The sequence below is a fragment of the Monodelphis domestica genome, chromosome 4, assembly GCF_027887165.1.
Source record: "Monodelphis domestica isolate mMonDom1 chromosome 4, mMonDom1.pri, whole genome shotgun sequence".
In the NCBI taxonomy this organism is placed as follows: Eukaryota; Metazoa; Chordata; class Mammalia; order Didelphimorphia; family Didelphidae; genus Monodelphis; species Monodelphis domestica.
This window is the reverse complement of record NC_077230.1, coordinates 425,389,516-425,412,046: the sequence shown is the minus strand read 5'-3', so window position 1 is coordinate 425,412,046 and position 22,531 is coordinate 425,389,516. Positions and strand designations below refer to the sequence as shown.

Below are 22,531 nucleotides of genomic sequence, written 5' to 3'. Positions count from 1 at the left end.
AAACTAAGTCAGTCTTTTATCCACTCACCACAAGATTTTGTTCCAAGCAAGATTCCAACTAAGTTCAGAGACCCAGCTACTCCAACAAGTCTGAGATCCAACTAACTCCTAAGTTGAGAGAACCATCTCCTTTTAAAGAAAAATTTCTCTTATGTCAGCTCCCCTAAATTTTCACATCTACTAATCACAGTAGATGATTTCCACAGGACTTACCATTCTTAATTCACATATTCTTTTGTTATCACCTTCTCTGAGTAGAATAAAACTTCACACCTCTTTTGTTATGCTTTCCTTTTGTAAGTTGCTTGACCTTTTACTGATTAATTTAACCTTTATAGGAACTTAGTACCTTTTTGTATTAGATCAAAAAATAGACCTAGCTTAAGGTTTTGGACTCACTGTAAGTAGGAATTAGGGACTTTTTCATTGTTCCAGTAAGGAGTTTTACAACTTTATCTTCCCCTAAAGTATGCCTAAGTATGGGTGGAGTAATGTTAAAATTCCCAGTACATTCCTGATCAAGTACCTCCAATTTTAAATGGGGAATAGCCTTAACCAAATGTTCCAAGGTAGAGTCTGAGCAGTTTTAAGATTCATATTTTCCTAATATTGAACCATTCTTGCATTCCTGGTATGAATCCTACCTGGTCATAGTGAATAACCCTTTTGATGACTGGATGGAGTATTTTTGCTAGGATCCTATTTAAGAGTTTTGCATCTATATTCATTAGGGAGATTCATCTATATGTTTCTTTCTCTGTTTTTGACCTGCCTGGTTTTGGGATCAGTACCATATTTGTGTCGTAAAATGAATTTGGTAGAACTCCTTCTTTGCTTATTCTGCCAAATAGTTTGTATAATATTGGGATACGTTGTTTTTTGAATGTTTGATAGAATTTATTTGTGAATCCTTCTGGACCTGGGGATTTTTCTTAGGAAGTTATTTGATGGCCTGTTCAATATTTTTCTGATGTGGGGTTGTCTAGGTATCCAATTTCTTCCTCTGTTAGTCTAGGTAATTTATATTTTTCTAAGTATTCATCCATATCACCTAGATTGCCATATTTGCTGCCATATAATTGGGCATAATGATTCTTTTAATGATTGCCTTAATTTCCTCTTCATTAGAGGTGAGGTCTCCCTTTTCATCTTGGATGCTGTCAATTTGGTTTTCTTCTTTCCTTTTTTAAATTAGATGGTCTAGTACTTTGTGTATTTTGTTTTTTCAAAGTATCAGCTTCTAGTCTTATTTATTAAATCAACAGTTCTTTGACTTTCAATTTTACTAATTTCTCCTTTGATTTTTAGGATCTCTAATTTAGTCTTCATCTGAGGATTTTTAATTTGTTCACTTTCTAGTTTTTTTAATTTGCATGCCCAATTCATTGACCTCTGCCCTCCCTAATTTGTTAATATATGAACTCAAGGATATAAATTTCCCCCTGAGTACTGCTTTGGCTGCATCCAATAGATTTTGAAAAGATGTCTCATCATTGTCATTTTCTTCAATGAAATTAATTGTTTCTATGTTTTGTTCTTTGACTAACCAGTTTTGGAGACTCGTATTGTTTAATTTCCAATTAATTTTTGATTTACCTCTCCATGTACGCTTACTAATTATTATTTTCATTGCATTGTGATCTGAGAAGGTTGCATTTATTATTTCTGCTTTTTTGTACTTGTTTGCAATGTTTTTGTGCCCTAATACATAGTCAATTTTTGTGAATGTATCATGTGCTTCTGAAAAGAATGAGTATTCCTTTTTGTCCCCATTTATTTTTCTCCATATATCAACTAACTATAATTTTTCTAGGATTTCATTCACTTTTCTTACCTCTTTCTCATTTATTTTTTGTTTTGATTTATCTAGTTCAGATAGAGGAAGGTTCAGGTCTCCCACTAGTATAGTTTTCCTATCTATTTCATCCTTGAGCTCCACTAGTTTCTCCTTTAGAAATTTGGATACTATGCCATTTGGTGCATATATGTTGAGTACTGATATTTCCTCGTTGCCTATACTGCCTTTCATCTGGATGTAATTACCTTCCCTATCTCTTTTAACTAGATTTATCTTTGCTTTGGCTTTGTCAGATATCATGATTGCGACTCCTGCCTTCTCTTTATCAGTTGATGCCCAATAGATTTGGCTCCATCCTCTTACTTTCACCCTATGCGTATCTATCTTCCTCATGTGTGTTTCTTGTAGACAGCATATGGTAGGGTTTTGGATTCTAATCCACTCTACTATTTGCTTGTGTTTTATGGATTTGTTCATTCCATTCACATTCAGAGTTATGATTACGAGATATGTATTTCCCAACATTTTGCTTTCTACTTGTAGTTCTGCATTTTCTTCGTTCACTATTTCCTTCTATAATCTACTTTTAATCAGCCCTCCTAGTTTCCACCCTTATTTCACTACCCTTTCTACCCCATCCCTTCTTATTTCCCTCCTTATTTTTTGAAGTCTTTTAAAACTACCTCCCAACCCTCTCCATCCCTTATACTGCTTCCCTTCCCACCAGTCCATTTTGTAATATAAGAGATAATCTGTGTAAATATTTCTGGTTGTGGTAACTGGATATTCTGGCTTGTGACTAGAGAGCTGCTACTAGGGGACACCTGAGGTTGCCTAGTTATAATGGAGATAGATGAGAGATAAGGCTAGAGAGATAGATACTGCTAGAGGGGATTACTCTGGAGCTGCCTAAAGATCACTAAAGGCTAATAAATCAAACTATTTTCTACTCTCCACCCTTCACCTCCCAGTCTTCCACCTGAAGCCCTTCTACTACCCTTTCCACTCCCCTGGTCTTAGTCAGCCACCTTCTAAGTAACCCAGGGGAACTATGCGATTTCAGAGAAATATTCTTTACTCTTCTTTTCTCAGGTAAAGGGTTTATTGGTAACAAACAGAATGTGGATTGAGGTGAGAGGGATGAAGTTTGTCCCTAACCTACAAGGAGAATTAAGAAGAGTTTAGGAAATGTCAGTCTAGTCACAATTGTGACACAGAGACAGCCAGAGAGATGGAAGATAACTGTTAAATCTTCCTTCTCCAGTCAGATAATCTCTGCTTGAGTAATTCAAGTCCAGACTCTTTCAAAAAACCACAAAGGTCTTTCTCTCTGCATAAGTCAGGAAAAGCCAGGCTCTCTTGATCAGGAATCCAGAGAAGAGATTTCTCTCTTGGTCAGTCACTCCCAGAGAGAACCCCAAAGTCCCAGTTTCTCTCCTCTGTCCAGGCTCCCAACTGCCTCTTCCTGGGAACATTCCTTTTGGAATCTTCACCTTGATTTTGCAGATCATGTCCCCAGGTTGATCTGCATGCTTGGCTTGTCCTGCAAATCCTCTCTTTCTTCATGCCTCTTCCACAATCCCCCCTTTTATTCTCCAAAAAAATCAACTTGCATTTTTCAATGATACTTACACTTATTAATTCTATCTATCTATTCTTCACCCTGTGCTATCTTAAGTATTCCCCTAGCCACTCCCAGATAAAAAAATCCTAACTTAACTATTCTATCTACATAGATGTTAAGCTAAGAATCGTATAGGAAAATGGTTTAGGTAAGGGATTTACATGAATATAGTTTCACATAACAAATCCTGTAAAATTTGTCAAATCAATCCAACAATTTCACTAACATTAAGAATATTCAAATGTCCTAATTCCTAATGTCTATACAGTCACTAAGAAAAGTGTACTATCATTAACAAATGCTAACCTACAATCATAATGCAATGTAAATTCTATACTTCAGAACTTCTATGTTTACTTTCCTAAGACTTAAACAAATTCACTAGGCTGTCACTAATGTTAGTAGTTAGAATATTAATAAATTACTCAAATAAAGTTAGCTCATTAGTCAATAGTAATTTACATGTGTACATAGGATCCATACACATTGACATATGTACATCATACTATATTTCTGTGCAAACTCATGCAGAAAAGAAATCTTTGAATTTTCCACAGAAATTTGTATCAATGTGTCTTTTGTTATGCCACTATGCATGTTATGTACTTACCCATTCTATGAGATATCTTACTAAAGTGTATTCTATGTAGGATGTGTGCATATATGTGCATATATGTGAGGTAACATGTATTATGCATTCTTACATACCCTCATGATCAAAAGTTCCAAAATTCCAAAGTTCCAAAGTCCTACCATGTCCTTTAACGATGTTTGCATAAAATCTTTCTTACTCTCTGGTCCTCTGTCTGGTCTGCATGCCAGTTGCCATCTTCCAGTCTTGATTGAAGATGTGGTCTTCAAATCAGGATCCACCGGAATAATCAATCAGGAACCCAGAACACACGAACAAACCACAAACATGTATGCATGTGACATTTTTATGTGTGTACAAATAAGAGTGAAAAGTATATTTGCATGGAAGTAAGTTGAAATCTTCATGAATGTTTGTCAGAATTTATCAATCTTTATGTCTGCAGGTAAGATTTGCATGTATTCTCTTCGTGCATGGAGGTAAGCTTTGCATATGTATATCTTCGTGAAAAGCAAGTAAGGTCTACATATGTTTTTTCACAGATGGGTGTGACCATTATGCATAGGTTCTCAGGATTTTGTTAAAAATAGTGATTTCAAGTTTGCTAATTCTTGTTGTTTCACTTTTCACTAGAAGATTTATTGAATGTTTACTGTACTTAGTTCTTGGCAGAGACTTTGTATAGAAATATATCGAGGCTTTTTCTAAGGCTTCTAATGCTATTCTTTTGGCTGCAACACTGGCTGCATTTGCTCCAGGGGTGCTATCACTTAATCATGTTAACATATGTAGGACTCTCTTGTCTGTATTCTGGTGGCAAGTAGTCATGTCCTTTCATGTGTTGTCAGTAGGGACGGTCATTGCTTATTGATTATATTCCCAGAGCTAATCAACATTATGGGTGTGATGCAATTTCACATGTGAAGTATGGAACTATGGATCTCTTTGATCAACCTTTATAGATGTTGGGATTGTCATTATGACCTTAGTTGGTCTGATCCATCTTGATTCTGTAGGAGATTCTCTATTAAGGTTCTTGACATATACCTTATCACCTGGTTTTATCTCATGCAATGAAAAATCTAGTGGTATTCTTTGCCCAAGCAAACCCAGTTTCCTTAGTTCTTCAATCCTACGTTGTATCTGTTTTAAGTATTCATGAAGAACACATTCCCCTCTTAAGATGGACAAGTAAGGTGGTCTTACTGTCCTACCATGCCAAAGTGGCTGACCATGTAGCATTTCAAAAGGTGATATAATGCAGGTCAGTCCTAAGCCTGGTTCTAATATTGAACAAATCAAGAGGCAAAACATCTGTCCATTTTAAATGTGTTTCTGAACAGAGTTTGCCTATTTATGTTTTCAGTTCTTTGTTCATACACTTGACCTGCCTGGAACCTTGGGGTCTATATACTGAATGGTAATTGCACTTAATCCCTAAATTCTTGTAGATTACTTTTAGAATCTGGGAAGTAAAGTGAGACCCCTTGTCCGAATCTATGGTATCAGGAATGCTATGTCTAGGTATAATCTCCTTTAATAGAAATCTCACTACCGTAGCAGTGTCACTTTTCTTGGATAGACATGCCTCAACCCATCTAGTCAATTTATCCATAATCACCAATGCATATTTGTATCCCTTGTCTCTAGGTATATTGATATAATCAATTTGAATACACTGAAAAAGCATATAGCTGAGTGGTCTGCTTCCCAATGCAGCACTCTTAAAATGTCCTTGATTATATCTCTTGCATGTTTCACATGCCTGACAAGTTCTAATGGTATTTTTTGTAATTCCTGGTGCTGTCCAATATCTCTTTATGGTATCCAGAATCCCTTGCACTCCATAATGTCCTTCTGCATGACTTACAGTGCATAGATGTTGATATAACTTTTTAGGGAGAATAGGTTTACCCCCTTGAGCAATCCAGACACCCTTGATTAGTTTAGTACCTAGCTGCTCTTTCCATGACTGCATCTCTTCTCCATCCTAGGCTTCAGTGAGATCATGCCTTTTGATCAGAGAGAAATTCAGCACATGGTGAGGATCGAACCTAACAGCGTACTTTGATGTTGTGCCTGCTCAGTCATTCCCTAGGGGTATTCTGTCCTTCCCATGAGTGTGTGCCTTAAAATGGATTATGGCCACCTCTTTAGGAAAGTCTACAGCACTTATGATATGATCTATCAGATTGCGATATGCAATTGGTTTCCCAGCTGAAGTTTTATGCCCTCTGTTTTACCATATGTATGATGACCAATGCACCGTGGAGAAAGCATATTGTGAATCCAGAAAAATATTAGCTCTTTTCCCTCTAGCTAATTCTAGGGCCATGATCCTCCCTAAGCGCCGACATGGCTTGGCAGTGATGCATGCCAAAGAGTTTTGTCATTGTCAACAACTGCTGCCCCTGTGAATTTTCTCCCATCATGAACATAAGAGGATTCATCTATGTATAACTCTATTTCTGGATCCATAAGAGGTGTATCTTTAAGGCATTCATTTGGCCTATGCATGAGTTCCACTATCTGATCCCAATCATGCAATACTTCTCCATCCATTGGCAAATCAGGGATCAGAGTTTCTGGGTTCGATGGTGCATATCTATGAATTGTGATGTTATAATTGCCTAACAAAATGACTTCATACTGGGATATTCTTGCATCGGTGAATGAATGCATATTCTGCGACCATAACAGTTTTTCAATTTGATGTGGGGAATACACATGCAATTTACATCCTAGTACTATATCATATGACTTCTTGACCATTAGAGCTGTAGCTACTAAGCTCCTGAGGCAATGAATCATTCCTTGTGCAACCGTGTCAAGGATAGGACTGTAAAATGCAATAGCCCTCAGATTTAACCCAAAATACTGTGCTAATATTCCAGAAGCAACACCTTTTGCTTCATGGACATACAAGTGGAATTCTTTCATATAATCAAGTATTCCCAAAATTGGAACTGATAAAATAGCTCCTCTCAACTGTGACAAAGCATGTAAATGTTCTTTATTTAATTGCAATGGTTCTTTAATATCTTTCTTTGTCATATCAATCAAGCACTTGGAAATATGAGAATATCCTACTATGTACTGCCTTGAGAAACCAGCAACCGCCAGAAAAGCTCTAAAGTTCTTTCTTAGTTCTAGGGGTGCCTAGCTTCTGTATGTCTGCCCTCCTTTTATTAGATATTTTCCTGGTGTCCCCCTCCAGGACTAATCCTAAATATTCAACTGTTGGTAGGACCCATTGAATCTTCTTTTTAGAAACTTTATGTCCCCTCTTATAAGGTTCTCTCAATAATTTCTTTGAATCTTCCAAACATGTTTTAGGGTCAGGAGATGCTAGCAACAAATCATCCACATAGTGTATCAATCTGCTATGTTTGAAAGTTATGGTAGCTAGATCTCTCTGCAACAGTTGACAAAATATTGAAGCAGACTCGCAACATCCTTGCACTAATCTTGCATAGCACAGCTGGGTTTGTCTCCATTGGAAAGCAAAAATATTTTGAGAATCAAGGTGCAACAGTATAGTGAAGCAAGCGTTGCTCAGGTCCAACACTGTGTACCACCTAGACTCTGCAGGTATTTGAGTTGTGATATTGTCTGGAGATGGTGTTATAGTGTGTTTTTTTTTCATATAAAATTATTCACAGCCCTTAAATCCATCACAAATCTCCAGGCAGGAGTTCCATCTTCATTTAGCTTATTCTTTTTAATAGCTAATATTGGGTAATTGTATTCAGATACCATCGGTCTCAATATACCTTGCTCAAGCAAACTATTTATGATAGGTGTTATCTCTTCTCTCGCTTCTCTACTCAATTTGTATTGTGGTATCTTAGATGGTATTCCTTCCCTGACCTCAATCCTAACAGGAGTAATAGATTTAATTTAACCCATATCATTTTGATATTTTGCAAACACCCCTTGTGGTATATCTGTGGGTATGTCACACATAGAAGTTACAACTTGAATCTTTTCAGGTTCTTCTTCAAGTTGTTCTAATAGTGATAGTGCTTCAGTGAATTCCTGGATAGATGCAATTAAATCTCCCCAGATTTTTCTGTCTGGGGTCTGTCATCCCCAGTCCTACTTGCCTCAGCCCAGAAAGACTGAGCACCCGGGGCTTGGGCTCCATGTGAATGTCTTTGTCAGCCACAGGAACTGAAGCTGAACTTTTCCTATGGCCTGGAGGAGTTGTGATCTGCACCAGAGAAAGGGGTGTCCTTGCCATTGAAATCACAGGTTTTTGGTCTCTGGCCTCCTGCCTTGCCAATGTCTTAAACAGGCCACTTCCAAACCACTTATTTGGTTATAAGGTAAGAAAAAGAACCAACACAGTCATTTTTCTGTCTATTCTCTGCACAGCGCCACTGTCCAAACCTACCATTCTCACCTCCAACAATACTGAAGTGGAGACCAAAGACTTCTCATTGACCTGCAATGCTACAGGTCAAATTCACGCTTACAAGTGGTTCATAAACGGAGTTGACCCAGCTGGTCGCAGGATACAGCTGTCGCCAGATAGGAGGACACTCACTCTCCGCAGTCTCACAAGAAGCGTTAACAAAGGGCCCTATGTGTGTGAAATCGAGAACCCATTTTATCGCAATAGGAGTGATCCATTCACACTGGATGTTGCCTGTGAGTAAATTTGTTCTTCCTATATGGTGCCTGCTTATAGCTTGGTGGTGTGTTCCTAGAGGCCAGGCTAATTCCATCCCTCCTCAGAGAGCTAAAGAGCTAGGCTCTGAGGCACCCAACCCCTTTCATCTTTAGGGAGCCCAAATTGGCCTTGTCATGTGTTCTGGTGGAGGGTGGCCATCCAGGGTGCTGAACTGGAGAAAGCCCTAAGATCTTCCAAGTTCAGATCCACACTGGAAAAGTAGAAGATGAGTTGTGAATTTCCCGGCTCAAAGGAGGATCAGGGAGACACAGTGGTTCTTGGTGATGGGTTATAGACTAGGAGATGCCCCCTTATTTCTGCCATAATCTCAATATGGAATCCTTCTCTTTCTTCCAGATGGCCCAGATATCGCCACAATTGTACATTCCCCCGATGAGTACCCTACTGGGGCAAATATTACCTTGAGCTGTGTTGCTGATTCTAACCCTGCAGCACAATTCACTTGGTTACACAATGGACAACCAGTCAGCAACTCAGCCACATTTTCTATTATTGCATCCCTGAGTGATGCTGGCACTTATACCTGTACTGCATCTAACTCATTCACTGGTTTGACGCGTACTGCAACCAAGAATATTATAATCTATGGTGAGTATCTGGATTGGGCCCCCAACTTTGTGTGGGGCTCTCTCTTTCCCTGGCATGACAGAAATAGACAAAAGTGACTCTCTCCCCCCCCCCTGGTCCCATGGCACAGTGCATTGTGGTAGAAAGAGCCCTGAGCTCAGAATCATAAAACTTGGATAGAATCCTTTCTTTTCTGTCTACTCTCTGTGTAGTAAATGACTCCTCCTTTTGAGGCCTCAGTTTCTTTATCTGGAAAAATGAATTACATTTTCTCTGTATATAATAGCATTCTATGAGTAAAGGTCCTTTTTATATGGTAGGTATAAAAAGCATGTGAGTTGTCTTCATCATCCTTGTTATTGATATTGTATTATTCTCTTCTGTCCTAGTGATATACAACCTTCTTCATCTCCCAAATTCTAGGACTGCAGGTTCAATGACTGCCCAATACTCTTTCCTTCAATCCCTTTCCCTTGGTGCTGTGGAACCACGGAATATTTCTAGTCTTGGTTGGAGTATAAGCTATGGTCATGCAATGGGGCTGGCCTTGATTCCCCTTGGTAGGGAAATTCTGGAGATGGAAAGGAAGATATAAACTTTGTCTCCTTTCACACAAAGAGATTCACCATTGGACATATATTTTCCTCTTTGTGGCATTAAATGCCACATGGAAGCATGTCTCTTGTGAAGCCTGGTTCTGATCTATTGGCTTTAGCATTCAGTAGCTGGATCCACTGTAGAATTCCTGCTGCCCAATTAATTCACTGGTCTGACTTTCCTATGTACAGATGACAGACCCTCCTTTCCCATAATCACATTAATGTACAGCAGGACCATAGAGAGATCATCTCTGGCCTTAGTTTCCTTTTATTTCATGTAGTTTTATTGTTACAAACCTTAGGGGTATCCCAACTTCCTGTCCCTGCCTCTAGGAATGTTCTGAATGGAGAGCAGGGGGGAGAGATAGAATTGTGAAGTGGGGAAGTGACCTTGGGGAAGCCAGACACCAACAGGATATACTTCAGAGGTGGAATGATTTTTTATTGGCCTCAATCTGTACATGAGGATGATGAAAGCACACATTTTAAATGATCATATAATTATCTCTGTGTCATTTTCTTTTGTTAACTATTTTCCAATTACCTTTTCCCCTGGTTCATGCAGCACCTGAGAATGTTGCAGGCTATGTATTTGACACCTGTGGTTGAAAAGAGCTTTTTCTTAATTTATTTTTTTCCAATTAACTAAAATCTATTTTCGGTCCCCCTTCTACCTTCTACCAGTAATGAAAACTAAAATCTTTGGGACAGGTATGAGTTGTGCCTGCCTGTAGCCACAAATTAATATATTCCTAGGTGGACACCTGAGAAGGAGAGTTAGAAACTGAGAGAAAATGGGTGAAGGGGATATAGAGAAAGAGGAAATAGAACAAAGGAAGAGAGACTCAGAGACAAGGCTTCAAGAGCTTGGGATCCAGCCTGTGTGCTCCTCTGATGGTGCTAGAGAGAAAGAGAGAGTGAACTATATATGTCCTCAATCTTTTATTGGAGGATCAAGGAATGGGGAATGGAGGTAGCTAATGATCATTTTACAAGGCACAAGACTTAACATTGGTTCAACTGACTACCACAAGATCAAATAGGAGGGGTTTATTCAAACATGTGACCTGGTATGGAATCTGGTCAGACAAGGTGTGAACTAGGACCCTATGGCAGCTTACCCGGGAATTCTTCTTATTTTTGGACTGTAGATTTGGAGAGTAGTCAGAATTAATACAGTACCTATTAAATGCAATGATCAAGACTAATAAGCTTATGAATCCGGTACATGAGCACATAAGTTGCAATATTTACATATTAATAATTGTTTCAAGATTAAAATACATATATGATGCCGCATGGACAATCAAGGAAAACTAATTTCAGAGCTCAAAAAATATGTGTTGCAACTTACACCCTCAGTCCATCCCATTTCTGAAGAGAGGCAGCTGATTTCATAGGAAGTCTATAGCTTTTTGTAGAAAGTGAGTAACTTATTTCATCATGGGTCTTCTGCAGTCCTGGTTGGTCAGTGCAGTGATGAGAGGTCCCATGGGTTTCCAAGTTGTTTGCCTTCAGAACAATGTTGGTATTGTATATATTATCTCTTGGTTCTACTCACTTCATTCTGTATCAGTTCAGATAAATCTTCTGAAGTTTCTTTTCTTGAACTCATTCTGTTCAATGTTTCTATGAGTGACTTGGATCAAATGAAATAATATCTGTAAAGAGTTTTGTAAATCATGACCATTAATGTTCTACTAATTCTACAGACAAGCAGAAGGCATAATTTTGAAACTGGAAAGAAAAAAAAGAAATAATGAGAAAATTGGCAGGATAGGGATTGTTGAAACAGGTAGGATGCAGAAGTAGTTTAGGATACTGGCACAGTAGACATAATGTGATAAGATGAATGTAATTGGGGATTGATATCAGGTCCTATCCTTGAGTAGAAAAAGTCCAAAACACAAAAAAGCATCGGCCTCGATGGGACAGTGATTGGTACCTATGCCATAGAAAAGAGTTGAAGTAATGGGGTATGGTTGATTTAAAAAAGGGGAAATTGGAGACAGACTATTAATGCCAATTTGGATTGCATAAAGAGATGTTGGGGATTATTGAGAGATCCACAAACTTATTATAAGTGGGAAAGGTAACAGGGTAGTTGAAAAAGCATAATGCATACTTTTTTTAACCCTTCCCTTTTAGCCTTAGAATACATACTGTGCAATGGAGGTTAAATGAGTGGCCTAGGGTTATATATCTTTGAATTATTTGAGGTCAGATTTCATCCCAGAACCTCTGATCTCTAGGCCTGGCTCTTAATGCACTGAGCTACACAACTACCTCAACCACCAATGGAGTCTTAAGAGAAGCATGTCCATTTCCAAGAATAAGGAGAAAGCTGCCCTTCTGTACTATCAGATGGCACTTGGATTATTGTATTTGGTTCTAGATGACTATTTACAAGTGGCAACCGTGAACTGGGGAATGTTCAGCCAGATTGGTGAGGAGTCTGGAGTCTCTGAAGATCAATTGAGGGAACTACATATTAGAAAAATGCCTGGGACTTCTACTGAGTCACAATAGGGGGCTGCTAAAGAGTTGTAAGAAAGAAAGACTGCAACATTATCAAAGCAGGGATAATTAACATTTATTTTATGTAGCACACAAGGTTATCCTCAAGAAAAAAGTTGGGGATGTAATATGGAGTCCTCGAAGGAGCAGAAGTTCAGACCTCTGAATACCCTTCCTAATGGATCACAAACTGAATGCTCCCAGGGGATTGAAAATCAAACTTAACAACAAGTCTGAGCCAAGGAACCATCCTGCTGGAATTAATTCAAAAGGTACGCCCCCCTCCCCCAATAAAGCCAGAATCTGAGAACACCCAGGGTTAAGGGGAAGACTGAAGGAAGGTCCCAGGACCCATCCCCCCACCCACCCAGAGTGCTGAGATTCCAATGGCAGCGGGAACTTCTGGGTGGTCAAAGGTGCTGGTCTGAAAGGCATAACTTGCAAGCAGAGCTGTGCCAAGTTCAGAGTGTCCAACACAGATGTCGGGGAAGGAGCTAGAGAGGGAGCATAGACCTGGCAGCCTTGTCAGAGTGGTGGAGATCCTCCATATTTGCTCCAGCCTTCCAGGAAGTTTTGGACTCAGAGCACACCCAGCCCAACTAAGCTGAACTTAATCTCATCAAAAGACTCCAGAGTTCAGGGAAACCCAAGCTCCATATCCATCCTCATTGACTGATGGACTTTAATGCAATCAAAAGCCTCCAAAGGTTAGGGAATCTCAAACCCCACCAGAGGCTACACTGAGAGATCTCCTATTAAAGCTCCAAGAGGGGAGACTGACAGAAGCCCCCAAAACCAAAAAAAATGAGAGGAGTAAGAGCACAGACAAATATGGGGAGTAAAGAAGGGGTGAATTTCAGCAAACAACAGATAAAGAAGAAAGAAACTACAATAGACAGCTTCTACTCAGCAAATGGAACAGAGGGGGCGAGATCAGCAAACGATAAATCAGAAATCCCAGTGAATTGGATACAGGCTGTGGAAGAATTCAAAACAAAATCAAAAGAAGCTGAAGACAACTGGGAAAATAACTTAAAAATTAAGATAAGTCATCTGGAAACAAAGGCACTTGAACTAAAATGAGAAAATAGTGTCTTGAAAGCCAAAATCAACCAGCTGGAAAATGAGGCAAAGGAGATGAAAGATGAGGCAAAGAAGATGAAAGATGGGACAAAGGAGAAGAAAGACAAGGTAAAGAGGATGAAAGAAGACCTTCAAAGAAAATCAGATCAGAAGGAAAAGGAGGACCAAAAAGCCAGCGGTGAAATTCAGTCTTTAAGAATCAGAATACAACAACTGGAATTAAGTGACCTCACAAGGCAACAGGACACTATAAAACTAAACAAAAAGAATGAAAAAATTGAGGAAAATATGAAGCCTCTCATTCACAAAACAGACAATTTAGAAAATCGTTTGAGAAGAGATAATTTAAGAATCATTGGTCTACCAGAAGACCATGACAAAAGAAAAAACCTGGACATAATACTACAGGAAATTATTCAGGAAAACTGTCACAATATCCTAGAACAAGAGGGGAAAGTGGAGATTGAAAGAATCCACAGATCACCTCCTGTATTTAATCCCAAACTGATAACACCCAGGAATGTTATAGCCAAATTTAAAAACTATCAATCAGACTAAAGAAAAGATATTACACAGCTGCCAAGATGACGCCATTCAGGTACAATGGAAACACAGTGAGGATAACACAAGATCTGGTTACATCCACACTGAAGGACTGAAAGGCATGGAATAAGATATTCTGGAAAGCAAAGAACTCTGGAACTAGGTCTACAACCAAGAATCAAATACCCATCAAAACTGACTATATTCTTACAGCAGAAAGTATGGTCATTCAACCCAATAGAAGAATTCCAAGCATTTGTAAAGAAAAGATCAGACCTGAACAGAAAATTTTATGTCCAAGCATAGAACTCAAGAGAATCATCAAAAGGTAATTAAAAAAGAGGGGGAAAAGAAAAAACAAAAAAAGAAGAAAAACATGTTTAAGAGACTCAATAAGTTAAAATTATATGTATCCCTATAAGAAAGAGAGGTCATTGGTAACTCTTAAAAACTGTTGCTATCACCTGGGCAGCTAGTAGAATTACACTTAGAGGGAACAGTGACAAACTGTATAGGATGAAAGGACATGACACAATAGGTATATAGATATATGCATGCATAAATACATATACGTGTGTGTGTGTATACAACCAGACCTAAAAAAAGAGGTTAATACTAAAAGAAACAAGAAAAGAAACAAATGGGGGTAAATTTATATGTCACAAAGAAGCTCATGGCAGGAGGGGAGAGAACATCGATACACTGGAAGGGTAAAGAGGGTGGAGATAGGAATTACTCATCGCTTATGTGCTTTGAAACTGACCTAAAGAGGGAAGAATAATCCAATTCATTGAGGCAGAGAATAGATTTGCGCCCTATATGGAAATAGAAGGGTAAAAAATGGACTGGTGATGAGGGAAAGAAATACAAGGGAGGGAGAGGGTGGGGGGGAAATTTATAAAAAGATTACAGGGGAAAATAAGGGGGGATAAAAAGGGAGGGGGGTAGAAAGTGAAATAAAATAAGGGTGGTAATTATGGGGACTGATTATAAATAAACATTAGTGTAGAAGGAAATAGTGAAATAAGAAAAGACAGGACCAGGAGTAGAAATCAAAATGCTGGGAAATACACAGCTAGTAATCATAACTCTGAATGTGAATGGAATGAATTCACCCAGAAAATGCAAGTGGATAGCAGAGTGGATTAGAATCCAAAACCCTAACATATGCTGTCTGCAAGAAACACACATGAGGAAGATAGATACGCATAGGGTGAAAGTTAGAGGATGGATCCAAATCTATTGGGCATCAACTGATAAAAAGAAGGCAGGAGTCACAATCATGATATCTGACAAAGCCAAAGTAAAAATAAATCTAGTTAAAAGAGATAGGGAAGGTAATTACATCCTGATAAAAGGCAGTATAGACAACAAGGAAATATTTGTACTCAACATGTATGCACCAAATGGCATAGTATCCAAATTTCTAAAGGAGGAACTAGAGGAGCTCAAGGATGAAATAGATAGAAAAAGTATATTAGTGGGAGACCTGAACCTTCCTCTATCTGTACTAGATAAATCAAACCAAAAAATAAATAAGAAAGTGGTGATAGAAGCAAATGAAATCTTAGAAAAAATAGAGTTAGTAGACATGTGGAGAAAAATAAATAGGGACAAAAAGGAATACACCTTATTTTCAGCAGCACATGGTACATTCACAAAAATTGACTATTTATTAGGGCACAAAAACATTGCAAACAAATGCAAAAGGGTAGAAATAATAAAGGCAAACTTCTCAGACCACAATGCAATGAAAATAAAAATTAGTAAGGGTACATGGAGAAGTAAACCAAAAATTAATTGGAAATTATACAATATGATTCTCCAACACCAGCTAGTTAAAGAACAAATCATAGAAACAATTAATAACTTCATTGAAGAAAAAGACATTGGTGAGACATCCTTTCAAAACCTATGGGATGCAGCCAAAGCAGTACTCAGGGGGAAATATATATACTTGAGTTTATATATAACAAATTAAGAAGGAAAGAGGTCAATGAATTGGACATGCAAATTAAAAAAATAGAAAGTGAACAAATTAAAAATCCTCAGAAGAAGACTAAATTAGAGATCCTAAAAATCAAAGGAGAAATCAATAAAATTGAAAGCCAAAGAACTATTGATTTAATAAATAAGACTAGAAGCTGGTACATTGAAAAAAAAAACAAATAAAATGGACAAAGTACTAATCAGTCTAATTAAAAAAAGGAAAGAAAAAAACAAATTGACAGTATCCAAGATGAAAAGGCAGACCTCACCTCTAATGAAGAGGAAATTAAGGTAATCATGAAAAACTACTATGCCCAATTATATGGTAAAAATATGGCAATCTTGGTGATATGGATGAATACTTAGAAAAATATAAATTGCCTAGACTAAAAGAAGAAGAAATAAATTACCTAAACAACCCCATAACAGAAAAAGAAATTGAAAAAGCCATCAAAGAACTCCCTAAGAAAAAATCCCCAGGTCCAGATGGATTCACAAATGAATTCTATCAAACATTCAAAGAACAACTAATCCCAATTCTATACAAAGTATTTTACAGAATAAGCCAAGAAGGGGTTCTACCAAGTTCTTTTTACACCACAAACATGGTACTGATCCCAAAGCCAAGCAGGTTAAAAACAGAGAAAGAAAATTATAGGCCAATCTCCCTAATGAATATAGATGCAAAAATCTTAAATAGGATACTAGCAAAAAGACTCCAGCAAGTCATCACAAGGGTTAGCTACTACAGGTAGAATTCATACCAGGAATGCAAGGATGGTTCAATATTAGGAAAACCATCTACATAATTGATCATATTAACAAGCAAACCAACAAAAATCACATGATTATCTCAAAAGATGCAGAAAAAAAGCCTTTGATAAAATTCAGCACCCATTCCTATTGAAAATACCAGAAAGTATAGGAATAGAAGGGCCTTTCATAAAAATAATAAACTGTACATATCTAAAACCTTCAGCAAACGTCATCTGTCATGGGGATAAACTCGAAGCCTTCCCAATAAGATCAGGAGTCAAACAAGGATGCCATTATCACCTTTATTATTTAATATTGTACTAGAAACACCAGCAGTAGCAATTAGAGAAGAAAAAGAAATTGAAGGTATTAAAATTGGCATTGAGTATACCAAGCTGTCACTCTTTGCAAATGATATGACGGTCTATTTAAAGTATCCTAGAGAATCAACTAAAAAGCTAGTGGAAATAATCAACAACTTTACCAAAGTTTCAGGATACAAAATAAACCCACATAAGTCATCAGCATTTCTATATCTTTTCAACACATCTCAACAGCAAGAATTAGAAAGAGAAATTTCATTTAAAATCACTCTAGACAATATAAAATACTTAGGAATCTATCTCCCGAGACAAACACGGAAACTATATGAACACAACTACGAAACACTCTCCACACCATTAAAACTAGATCTAAACAATTGGAAAAACATTGATTGCTCATAGGTGGGATGGGCTAACATAATAAAAATGATCATCCTATCCAAACTTATCTATCTATTTAGTGCCATAACCATGGAACTTCCAAAAAACTTTTTTTACCGAATTAGAGAAAACCATAACAAAGTTCATTTGGAAGAACAAAGGATCAAGGATATCCAGGGAAATAATGAAAAAAAAAATACATAGGAAAGTGGCCTTGCCGTCCCCAATCTCAAACTATATTACAAAGCAGTGGTCATCAAAACAATTTGGTACTGGCTAAGAGACAGAAAGGAGTATCAGTGGAATAGACTTGGGGTAAATGACCTCAGCAAGACAGTCTATGACAAACCCAAAGACCCCTGTTTTTGGGACAAAAATCCACTATTTGATAAAAACTGCTGGGGAAATTAGAAGACAGTGTGGGTAAGATTAGGTTTGGATCAACAAATCACACCCTACACCAAGATAAATTCAGAATGGGTGAATGACTTGAATATAAAGAAGGAAACTATTAGTAAATTAGGTGAACACAGAATGGTATACATGTCAAATCTTTGAGAAGGGAAAGATTTTAAAACCAAGCAAGACTTATAAATAGTCACAAAATGTAAAACAAATACTTTTGACTAAATCAAATTAAAAAGATTTTGTACAAACAAAACCAATGTAACTAAAATTAGAAGAGAAGCAACAAATTGGGAAACAATCTTCATAACATAAAGCTCTGACAAAGGTCTAATTACTCAAATTTATAAAGAGCTAAACCAATTGTAGAAAAAGTCAAGCCATTATCCAATTGAAAAATGGGAAAGGGATAAGAATCGGCAATTTTCAGTTAAAGAAATCAAAACTATTCATAAGCACGTGAAAAATTGTTCTAAATCTCTTATAATCAGAGAGATGCAAATCAAAACAACTCTGAGGTATCACCTTACACCTAGCAGATTGGCCAACATGACAGCAAAGGAAAGTAATGAATGCTGGAGGGGATGTCGCAAAATTTGGGACATTAATGCATTGCTGGTGGGGCTATGAACTGATCCAACCATTCTGGAAGGGAATTTGGAACTATGTCCAAAGGGCACTAAAAGATTGTCTGCCCTTTGATCCCGCTATAGCACTTCTGGTTTTGTACCCCAAATAAGGAAAAAGACATGTACAAGAATATTCATAGCTGTGCTCTTTGTGCTGGCAAAAAAAAAATGGAAAATGAGGGGATGCCCTTCAATTGGGGAAAGGCTAAACAAATTGTGGTATATGTTGGTGATGGAATACTATTGTGCTAAAAGGAATAATAAAGTGCAGGAATTCCATGGAGACTGGAACGACCTCCAGGAAGTGATGCAGAGTGATAGGAGCAGAGCCAGGAGAACATTGTACACAGAGACTGAGACACTCTGGCACAATTGAATGTAATGGATTTCTCCATTAATGGAAATGCAATGTCCCTGAACAATCTGCAGGGATCTATGAGAAAAAACGGTATCTTTAGGCAGAAGACAAAGTGTGGGAGTAAAAACACGGAGGAAAGGCAACTACTTGACTACAGTTGTTGAGGGGATATGATTGAAACTAAATGCTAAATGAGCACCCTAATGCAAATACCAACAGCAAGGAATAGGGTTCGGAGCAAGGGCACATGTGATACCCAGTGGAATCACACGTTGACTTGGGGAGGGTTGGTGGAAGGGGAGGTGAGGAAAAGAAAATGATCTCTGATTCCAATGAATAATGTATGAAAATGACCAAATAAAGTAATGTTTAAAAACTAAAAACTAAAAAAAAAAAAAAAGAGAAATTGGATACAGACTATTAATGCCATGTTGGATTGCATAAAGAGATGTTGGGGATGATTGAGAGATCCACAAACTTATTATCAGTGGGAAGGTAACAGGGTAGTTGAAAAAACATAATGTATACTTTTTTTAATCCTTCCCTATTAGCATTAGAATCCATGCTGTGCAATGGAGGTTAAATGAGTGGCCCAAGGTCATATATCTTTGAATTATTTGAGGTCAGATTTGATCCCAGAACTTCTGATCTCTAGGCCTGGCTCTCAATCCACTGAGCTACACAACTACCCCAACCACCAATGCAGTCTTAAGAGAAGCATGTCCACTTCGAAGAATAAGGAGATAGCTGTCCTTCTGTACAATCAGATGGCACTTGGATTATTGTATTTGGTTCTAGATGACACAATTAACAAGTGGCAACAGTGAAGTGGGGAATGTTCAGCCAGATTGGTGAGGGGTCTGGAGTCTCTGAAGATCAATTGAGGGAACTGCGTATTAGAAAACTGCCTGGGACTTCTAAGGAGTTGCAATAGGGGACTGCTAATAAGTTTCAAGAAAGAAAGACTGCAACAATATCAAAGCAGGGATAATGAACCTTTATTGTATGCAGCACGCAAGATTTAAAGTTCTCCTCAAGAGAATCAATCTATTCTCCCCAATCCTCCCCAGAATGTGAAAAGGGGAGTTAACCCGTTCTCAGGAGATCTTGGAATTGTTTATGCAGCCTTGAACTGAGATTTCTATGTTTTGGTGTACTCAGCAGGAATAGTATGTGTCAAACACCTGGGAAGAGGAATTTTTTCTCATGGGTTCCTGGAAGGTTCACTGCAATTCCCCATTTATTTTTAAGACATCAAATTCCTTTTGGTAAAGGATCCCATTAATAGTTTTTTTGCAATTCAGCAAAACTAGTAATTAAAGCTTTTAGCAAACAAGGCAAGCATAAGCAGATAAACAAAATCACAAGTGCACCAACTACAAGAAGAGTCATATCATGAAATAAGGAGGAAAACAATCCTTTTTATGTTTCTATCCAATTATACAAAGAATCTGCGATATGCTGTGGTTAGAGATCCTCCTAAAAAGATGAATCAATATTCTGAATTAATATACTGAGATTATTAATATATTTGGTGATGTTTTCATGGTCCCATAATTCCTGTAATTGTAATTTAATTTTTTTCCAATGTTTTTGTGTCATTATTTACTCTTATATAGTAAGCAAAATGCAGTATATCTATAATCATATTTCATTTGTGTTTTCAATGACACATTCTACTTCATTTGTTAGATCAGTCATATTTTTCTGTAACATCATAATACTTTTGTAAAAACTTGTATCAATTTCTTTTTCTCTTTCTAATGCTGAGGTTACATTTGTAGCCAATGCTTTCAAATGATTGGCGTCATTCTCAAGAGAATATAAGTTAGATACTGATTGTGCTAAAGATACAGAATCTATTATAGTAGAAGCCAATGAAGAAACTAATGCTACTATGCCTAATGCAAAACAAGTAATACATCGTTTATGTTGTGGTCTTATTTTTTGTTGTAATACATAAAGAATTTGATCCCCTGGGCTACCATACCATGAATCTTCATGTTCAGTGGCAAAAAGGGCCCTGCGTGGTCACTTAATGATTAAGACAGGCCCATCCACCTGTGATCCTACACAGTAACTGACCCTATAGTTGCTACAGGTTACATTCCAATATTTAAATATCTAACTCTTTTGCTTGTTATTTCAGTAATGTTCAGCTTCAGGATGATTATTTACTGTAGGTATAAAAGCATATCCCCCTGTAAGGCAAGTCTGAATGTCTAATGTAACACTTGTATTTACTGGTTTTTGGACTTTTCCGTTATTAGAAACATTAACATAGTGATACATATTTACTTTATCCAATGCCAGGGCTGTATTTCCATAATCAATCAAAATCTGTATGAAATTAGCAGAACGTAACCAATTAGATCTGGGGGCATCACCCACAAAGGCAAGCTGTATCCTCCTATAAAACTATCATGATATTTATAAGAATCCAGTTTCTTTCCAACACACCTTGTGTCGTTATGCCAAGATACCCAAATCATATTTTTCCAATGAATACATGGTGCCCATTTAGATCTACGCTATAGCAAGGGAGGAAACATATTAACAGTGTCTCTTTGTTCATATTCCATCACAGAAGGACAAATAGGTATTTCTTGTCCCCAAGTACCATCACAAGATTCCCCTAGCCAAACTAAATATTGCAGTTGGCTGTACCCTTTATATTTTACCCCTTTCTCTACACGATAAGATCCTATCCAGAAAGAGTCTGACAGGTCAGGATGACCATAATAATGCGCCTGCAGAGATCTGAGGGGCAGGCATTCAGGATGGTCTCGTGTGAGGCACACTGGGGGTGCCTCAACTAGTCCAGTCCAATTGAAAGACACAAACAATTATTGGCCTGATTATTGTCCTTAGCTTGTCTCTCAAAATGGTAAATGCCAGGAATATCAGAATTAGTTTTTGTATATAAGATGACTTACGGTAAAGTGTGTCCCATGCCGACATACTCTACCCAAGGTGGTTGTTCCCAAAAAACCCATCTCTTTATTCCAGTAGCTGTACTTAAATTCTGGAATAGAAGTAGAAGAGTCAGTATCTTATTGAGACATAGTCGAGTCTCCTTGTGAGGCTTCCGGAGTCCTCTTCTCGTCCTTCTCTTTATGGTCAGTCAGTCTCTTGAACTCAGCAGGAAGGGAGCCATACACTGTCTTTACCTGTGGAGCCACAAACAAAGCCTTGGCCTTGCAGGACCACTGGGTGAGGTCCTTGCCAGGATTGATCATCATCTTTCCATATGACAAATTTTTCTTCTGTAGCAGGGAATACAGGAGTAGTGGTACCTCAATTTCGTTCATAAGAAAATGCAGAGAAAACATTTTCAGCTCTGGATATATTATTGGAAGTAAAGATCAAATTATTTATAGTATATACAGTTATTGCCGATCGTTGATGTGGGGTGCTGTCTCCCCCTTTTTGTTTTAAAAGAAACATTTTTAGTATTTGATTACTATGCTCCACAATAGCTTGTCCTTGTGGAATGTATGGGATACCTGTGAGGTGTTGAATATCCCAAGTTTTACAAAAAAGAAAAAGTTGTTTGGAAGTATAAGCAGGTCCATTATCTGTTTTAAATGTTCTGGGGGGACCAGGCATCTGAAAAGTAAGCCCATAAAAACCCTGAATAAGTATCCACAGTGACATGGATATATTTAAGT

The 22,531-nt window shown here is 37.7% G+C and overlaps 1 protein-coding gene across 1 annotated transcript in view; it reads left to right on the top strand.

Moving 5' to 3' along the window:
• Window positions 1–22,531, top strand: part of LOC103092368 (uncharacterized) — a 1,666,349-nt gene that overhangs the window by 548,442 nt on the left and 1,095,376 nt on the right. The window contains exons 54-55 of the mRNA XM_056825346.1: window positions 8,392–8,667; window positions 9,047–9,298. Of these exons, the coding sequence (XP_056681324.1) occupies window positions 8,392–8,667; window positions 9,047–9,298 (528 nt within the window). The remainder of the gene's footprint in view (window positions 1–8,391; window positions 8,668–9,046; window positions 9,299–22,531) is intronic.